Source organism: Juglans microcarpa x Juglans regia, chromosome 1D (assembly GCF_004785595.1).
Source record: "Juglans microcarpa x Juglans regia isolate MS1-56 chromosome 1D, Jm3101_v1.0, whole genome shotgun sequence".
Classification (NCBI taxonomy): Eukaryota; Viridiplantae; Streptophyta; class Magnoliopsida; order Fagales; family Juglandaceae; genus Juglans; species Juglans microcarpa x Juglans regia.
In genome coordinates this window covers 38,220,261-38,228,156 of record NC_054594.1, presented here as the reverse complement: position 1 = coordinate 38,228,156, position 7,896 = coordinate 38,220,261, and the positions used below count along the sequence as shown (strand labels likewise).

General features: G+C 38.5%; 1 protein-coding gene across 1 annotated transcript; it reads left to right on the top strand.

Annotated features, from left to right (window-relative positions):
* The first annotated feature begins 1,514 nt into the window (after positions 1 to 1,514).
* On the top strand, positions 1,515 to 4,879 carry LOC121234626 (protein SIEVE ELEMENT OCCLUSION B-like). The gene is made up of 7 exons (XM_041130639.1): positions 1,515 to 1,857; positions 2,035 to 2,127; positions 2,260 to 2,705; positions 2,797 to 2,891; positions 2,983 to 3,113; positions 3,461 to 3,919; positions 4,082 to 4,879. The coding sequence occupies exons 1-7, from the start codon at positions 1,651 to 1,653 to the stop codon at positions 4,676 to 4,678; spliced, it is 2,028 nt and encodes a 675-aa protein (XP_040986573.1). The 5' UTR covers positions 1,515 to 1,650; the 3' UTR covers positions 4,679 to 4,879.
* Positions 4,880 to 7,896: the final 3,017 nt, after the last annotated feature.

Here is a 7,896-nt window from a genome sequence, read left to right as displayed (position 1 = left end):
AATAAATTAAATAAAAAATTATTAAATTAATAATATTTTATTATTATATAAAGAGTAAATAGTTAATTTAATATGGAGATTAAATTTAAATAAAATAAAAAAATATAAAAAAAATATGATATTAACTAAATTTTAGAGATAAATTTGATCAACCGATGAGAATGCTATAATACAAACCCATTTATATTGCTGAAGGAAACAAAAAATCCTATCTAGATGGTTTTAACTTCTGGGGACCCCTCCAGGCTTTTGTCCTATATAACGTTATATATGAATAAAGAACGACCACGTGCTGAAAAAATAAAGACTACTACAGCCCAGTTTCATTTCTAATTTTCCTTTTTGGGAAGAGAAATGAAAAAATTTCAAATGCATAAATTCTGATTAGGTATTTTGTAAAAGAAAAATTCAATACATAAGTTTCATATATCATATATTGTCCTTTTTATTATTATTATTATTTTTTTATTAAATATATGGTATATAAATAATAAATAGAAGAATTTAATTATTTAAAGAAGAACAAAACAAAAGAAATATAAAAATATAAAAATTTATAATATGTAATGTATGAGATTTATGAACAGTAAATATCTTTGTAAAAAAGTGAATTTTATCGTAAAAAAATTAAAAATTAAAAATTCATATTTTAAATGTGGTGTTCACATTTTTATAAAAAATTATATAAAATTTATATATTTAAGACATTATTTTTTAAAAAATTAATTTTATTATATATTAATGACGTGACAATTATTTACTTTGTTTGTTTCAAAGCAACGTGTAACAGCATTAGGTGTCACCTGATTTCAGCAAACGAACGAAAGTAGGTTGGTATGTGTGGCATGAAGGTTTCTTTTTTTTTGGTTTTTTTGTTTATGCCAAGAGTGTGGGGTCTTAAATTCAGATTTTTTGTTGGAGAATTATAAATGCTCTTGGCATGAAGATTTTAAAATCAAAGAAAATATAAAAAATAAGAAATTGATAAATATAATTAAAAAAGGCCAAAATCATTAAAATAATATTTTAATAAAAATAAAACAACAAAAATCAAAATGCAAAGAAAAGACTATTTATTAAAGCCAGAATATTTTTAAAAATATATATACGTGAACACGAAAAAAAAATTAAGAAACATAAAAATATAAAAAATTGGTGAAGGGAATCATCCACTATTAGTATTTTTATTTTAGTTTAGTTTTTTTTTAATTTTTTAATCTAGGGTTTTATTTATTCTAAATATATGCCATTTGATTTTATGGTTTTATAATTTTCTTTGTATAGTTTTTTAGATAATGTTAAATATAGTTATAAGCTGTATAATTACTGTATATTCGTTTTAAAAAAGAGTGATATTTAGTATTAAAAACAAAAACTAATTTTTTTAAACTTTTTCCGAAATTTTTTTCAATATCATAAATTGGCCGGTTCCAAATCGCTACGATTAATCCACGTGAATTCTGCCCCCTAAATAATTATTATTAGAAGGACCCCATCTGGGAAGGAATTAGCAAAGCAGACCGTTCCCCGACGGCTATAAATAAGGCCGTCTCGCTATTGCACAACACAAGCAAAACTGCTTTGCACTTTCCCAAACCCAAGAGCTTCTAATTAAGTTCTAACGTCTCGCACTTTACAGTACCAAACACCATGGCCACCCTCAAGATGCTCCTCTCTGGCTCTCAGCCACCCGCTAAGGCTGAGCACAGCGTGCTAACCATGTCCGACGACCAGATCATGAATATAATCTATGCAACCCATGTTCACGGTGACGAGAAGTTTGATGTCGACTCTCTTTTCGCTGTCACCGAGAACATTCTTCAGCGTGCTACCCATCTCGTTGACAATGTTGTTCTGGTACATATACATATAGACAGTTTCTTCCGTACACGTTCTTTTACAACCGAGAAAATGTAGATGAGATGAAGTTAAATTTAGTTTAAATTGAGGCAGGAGACAATGCGGTTTCTTTGGTTTTGTTTTTTTTCTTTGTTATCCATACACTTTGCTCATATTCCTCGTGATATACTACAGGGTACCAAGACACAACAGGAGCACCTGGACGAAAAGGTGCCCAAAGCCAGTTTCAATCCACCGTCGTGCACACTGAAGGCTCTTTCCTGCGAGGTGATTATAGGGAACGGCCACTTTTTCCAGTAGCTCGTGGCATGACATAGGACTACGATCGATGAATGTGATGATTTTATTATATAAATGCATAAGCATTTTACACACTTAACGAATCTGTAATTAATGTAGATGTCATGCAAGGCGCCGGGTGAGGAAATTGCCCACAAAACAACACTGTCAATACTTAACAAACTCGCACACTATTCATGGGACGCCAAGGCAGTGCTGACACTGGCGGCCTTTGCTTTGGACTATGGGGATTTCTGGATGCTTGCCGATCTTCACTCATCGGACCAACTCGCCAAATCAGTGGGGATCCTGAAAAGAGTACCTGTTGTCATAAAGCGGCCGGGCCTTCAAAAATATGGAAAAGCCATAGTTGAGATGAACAATCTGATCAAGGCAACATTGGAAGTCATCGAGTCCATTTTTGAGCTGGAGAAGCTAACAGTCTATGATACAAAGGACGTACCGGCATTGGCAGGTGCCATGGACCGCATCCCTGTGGATGTCTACTGGGCTATCATTACAGTTGTAGCTTGCACCACGCAGATGTGTTGCATCACAGGGGATGAGTAAGTTTCATTCCTTCACCTTGCATATCATGTTACGCTTCCTGATCTGTTGATTTTAAGGCAAATGAGTACCATTGTTGCCTAATTTCAGAGGCAAGACACAGGAACTATCGCCCTTCGCTCAGAAAATCAACGTCATCCTCAATGTCCTAAGGAGGACGATAAAACTTGCCTACGAACAAATAGGTTAGCAATTATGACTGTTGATTTCATTCAGAAGCAAGCATGCTACTTCAATTGCGCGACAATGCTGACCAAAGATTCTTGTTCGTTGCAGAAGTAATTGAGGCTTATAGGAAACTCAAGAAAATATTTCAAACACCTAGCGAAGTGATGGAGGTTTTCAAGGCGCTCATTTTCCACAAAGATGCAGAGCCCTCGCTTATTGATGGTTCTACCAACAAATTGGTTAGCTCTTCAAAACAAATCTCGAATTTCCACCAAATAGAATTCTTAATAGGTTAAAACGATATATTTGGCAAGATTTAACCACACTTATATTATTAGACTGGAATACCGAGAGGGATATATAATACTTAGCCAAGAACAATGAAAACTCGGAGTAGCCCAAATTTTAAATGGCCAATATCATCCCTAATAACAGGTTAACATTAAGAACTGCAATTATATCTGGATATTTCCGATCTTCTCTCCTTGATATATTTTGATATATATTCCGATACCTGGTCTAAGTAAAACTGCACTGCGCACATTACGAACTATTTTGAGTAAGTAATTGTGTTGCACAAAAACAGGTTAGCATCGACGTGCTGAAGAAAAAGGATGTTCTGTTCTTCATTTCGAGCCTGAACATCACCATCGAAGAGATCTCGATCCTAAAGCCAGTTTATGATGGAATAACTAAGAAGGATCAGCATAAAATTGTATGGATTCCAATTGTGGAGCACTGGACCGATGAACTGAGAAAGAAGTTTGAGGTGCTGCGGTCTAAGATGCCTTGGTATACAGTGCAGTACTTTTCACCTGTGGTGGGCATCAAGTTCATCAAGGAGGAGTGGAACTTCAAGAATAAGCCTATCGTCGTGGTGATAAATCCAAGAGGAAAGGTGGAGCATCCGAATGCACTCCACATCATTAAGGTATGGGGAATGAAGGCCTTTCCTTTCACTAAAGAGGCAGAAGATGTTTTAGCAACTAAAGAAGATGTGATGGAAGACATCATGTTTGGCGTCAATCCAAGATCGCCTGTCGTGGTAAAGTCATTGTCACATTCTATTTAATTTTTTTCTCGTCATATTCATACTCTGAATAAGTTCTTACAAATATTCATCTGCAAACTCGCACTTTTAGTAAAAAATCATAATTAATTAGCATTATAATTGCATTTGGGAGTTTGACACATCTTATTCAATCAGATCAAGGATGACAAGTACATTTTCTTCTATGGAGGCAAGGACAACGAGTGGGTTCAACAGTTCACCAAGAAAGCAACTGTCCTGGCCAACGATCCGGCGATAAAGGAGGCAAGGATTTCCATCGAGTTGGTTCTTGTAGGGAAAAACGAGAAAGGGCAGGATGATGTTGGCATCCTAGGGCGTTTCTGGGACAAAATGGAAAGCTTTTTCTTCTCCAAGACTGAGAAGAAGACTGAACCGGACGCTGTGACCAGGGAAATCCAAAAGTTGCTGTCTTACAAGAATGAAAGTGGATGGGTGGTGCTGAGCAAAGGGTCTAAAGTGATATTCACTGGTCATGGGACAACAATTACGAAGGTCGTGGATGAGTTTGAAAAATGGAAGGGGTACGTGCGCGAGATTGGCTTCGAAATTATTTTCAAGCAATACCATGATAAGGTTATTGAAGTGAATCGCCCTTGCTCCCGTGTTGACATTCCTCTTGGTGTCGGAAAGATCCCTGAGCATATGCATTGCCCTCACTGCCCCCGCGTCATGGAGACCTATATCAGCTTTAAGTGCTGTCATGTTGACGGTGCTCTGAACTCACTGCACTAGATATTTACCGGTGTTCGTGTTTCCCCTAAACTATGATGTTCCCTCTCTATGTTTATTTGCTCTTATCTATCTATATATTTGATGTGTCTACAATAATTGGCATCCTGATTACGTTGGTAATCTGACGCCAATGTTTCGAAGACTATCTTTGTAGTCGTTAATGTTCGTGTTGCAATTTGATCTGGAGGCGCTTTTTTACTACTTTTCACAGCAAGTTTTTCTTTTTCTTTTTTTGTAAGACATGCACTCGCCGAGTAGTTCTTGACATTTATGATCATGGCATTCAAAATCAAAATCAATGATAAAAGTAACAATTCTGCTATATACAGACGATTTGGCGCACGAATTTGCGCACCCCAGCTGACTAGCGCATTGTTTTATTAAAAAAACTCCGAAAAAAGACACAAAAAGAAGACAGACGAAAGCCATCTGCTCTCTCGTTCCTCCCCATGCCAGACTTCTCTCTCATTCATCCCCTAAGCATTCAACTACTCTCTTTCCACTAGCACAGCAGCAGCAACCTGTGAAAGAATCGAAACAGCTCTGGTTTTACATACCAGAGTCATGTGTTTTCTTCTCATATATATAGCTAAAGTCTGTTACAAGAGATAGCTAGAGTCTGTTACAAGAGATAGACTTTTCAAGAATTTAAATACAAGTGTACAGAATAATAAGGGAGAACGACGTGAAGAGAAACAGAGAAAACAGAATCAACACACCAAGCACCAGACCTCCGTTTCTTTCGGCAATCTAATTATTTTGAATATTTGTTGTTACGGTTTGAGCTTTATCCTTATCATTCCCCCGTAAACTGGCAAGGAGATCTATCACAGACAGTTTATCTCTGAGGAAGCAAAACCTATCAGCCGTGTGTCCCTTTGTGAATATATCTGCAGGTTGGAGAGAGGTGGGAATGTGTTGAAGAATTATGTCTTTATTGGCCACCTTTTCACGGACAAAGTGGTAATCCACTTCGATATGCTTTGACCGTGCATGGAAAATGGGATTTGAGGCAAGAGCTAAGGCACTTACGTTATCACACCAAGCAACTGGAGCAGATGCAAGAGAGACCTTGAGCTCACGCAGCAACATGCGCAACCAATACACCTCAGCTGTAACTAGAGCCAAACACCGGTATTCTGCTTCAGTACTCGATTTGGACACTACAGATTGTTTCTTTGCTGACCAAGATATGAGATTGGATCCAACATAAACACCATAACCACAAGTTGATCGTCTATCGTCAGGATCACCGGCCCAATCAGAGTCACAATAGGCATTAATAGCAAAAGAACCAGATTTGTAGAAGAGACCATAATCAAGTGTATGCTTTAAGTAACGTAGCACACGTTTGGCTGCTGTCCAATGAACCGTGGTTGGTGCTTGCATGTATTGACAAAGTTGGTTCACTGAATAGGCAATGTCAGGGCGTGTGAGAGTGACATATTGTAAGGCACCCACCGTTTGTCTATATTCAGAAGGGTCTTGAAGAATTTCTCCATCAAATTTGGATAGCTTGGAGCCCGAGACACAAGGGGCACGATACGGTCGAATACCAAGTAGTTGCACACGATCCAAAAGATCAATAATATACCTGGTTTGCCAAAGATGTAATCCGGAAGAATTGCGTGTGGCCTCAATGCCCAAAAAATATGTCAACTGGCCGAGATCCTTCATAGCAAACTCAAGTTGCAGTTTAGAAATCAGAAAAGTAATAAAATCCCGATCATTTGAGGTGACAAGAATATCATCCACATACACTAATAAAAATACATGAATGTTCTCAAGATGATACGTAAATAACGAGGGATCAACCTGTGAACTTTGAAAACCAAGAGCCAAAAGAGCAGTGGATAGTCGATTAAACCAAGCTCGAGGAGCTTGTTTTAAACCATAGAGAGACTTATGAAGCTTACAAACAAATTGAGGGTGTACCGGATCCTCAAAGCCTTTTGGTTGTGTCATATAAACTTCCTCTTCTAAAATACCATGAAGAAAGGCATTAGAAACATCAAGCTGTCGAATATCCCAGTTGAAAGAAATGGCAAGAGCAAGAACCATACGAACAGTAGAAGGTTTTATGACCGGGCTGAATGTGTCATGAAAATCAATACCACTTCTCTGTAGATAACCGACAGCTACTAGTCTGGCCTTGTGACGCTTAACACTACCGTCAGGTCGTCGTTTGAGTTTAAAAACCCATTTACATGGCATCACGTTTTTACCAAGAGGACGGGAACATAGTGACCAAGTTTCATTCTTTAACAGTGCCTGAAATTCACTTTCCATTGCCGCATGCCACTCAGGTATAGATGCCGCTTGAGCATAAGTTCGAGGCTCAGAATTAGCCACACCTGCATGCAATGCTCGAAGAGGGTGACGGGTGGAATATAACTGAAAGCCAGGGAACAGACGGGGCTTAAGATGGCCAGTCTGTGATCTAGTAATTATTTGGGTGGAAGGCATATGAGTAGAAACGACACTGTCAAGGGGTGCACTGTCTTGATGAGCAGGGGGATGACTGAGAGCAGGTGTGAAGGAAGAAGGAAGGGTCACAAGGGTCTCGGGTTGGCCAGAATTGAGAGAAGGGATAGAGGAGTGGAGATGGGTTTCGGGAGAGGATTGACTAAGAGCAGGTGCAGGGGTTTCGGAACAGAGTATAGAGGTCTCGGGTTGGAGATGGGTTTCGGGAAAGGGATGGGTTTCGGGAAAGGGATGCTCAGGAACAGGTGTAGGAGACGAGGGCATAGTTACAACAGTCACGGGTTGGCCAGAATGGAGAGACGGGATGGACGAGGGGAGATGGGATTCGGTTGGAATAAGAATGGGACCAATATCTGAAGAAGTTTCTGGAGAAAGCGCAGAAGACGGGGTCAAAGTATGTGAGGGAGGAGTAAAAATCAAACCTTGAGAATTACCTGAGAAGGGTACGCAGCTGACAGGATCAGTGAGAACGGATTGTGCAGGAAATTTCTCTTCGTCAAAAATCACGTTCCGAGATATGTAGACCGGCCTGGAAGAAGGATCGAAGTACCGAAAACCTTTGTGATTAGGACAATAACCAATAAAAATACAAGGGGTGCTACGATATGATAATTTATCATTTGTATAAGGACGAAGACATGGAAAACATTGACATCCAAAAGCTCGAAAATATGTAAAGTCAGGAGGAAGCTGAAAAAGACGTTCATAGGGTGAAGAATAATCAAGAACTTTGG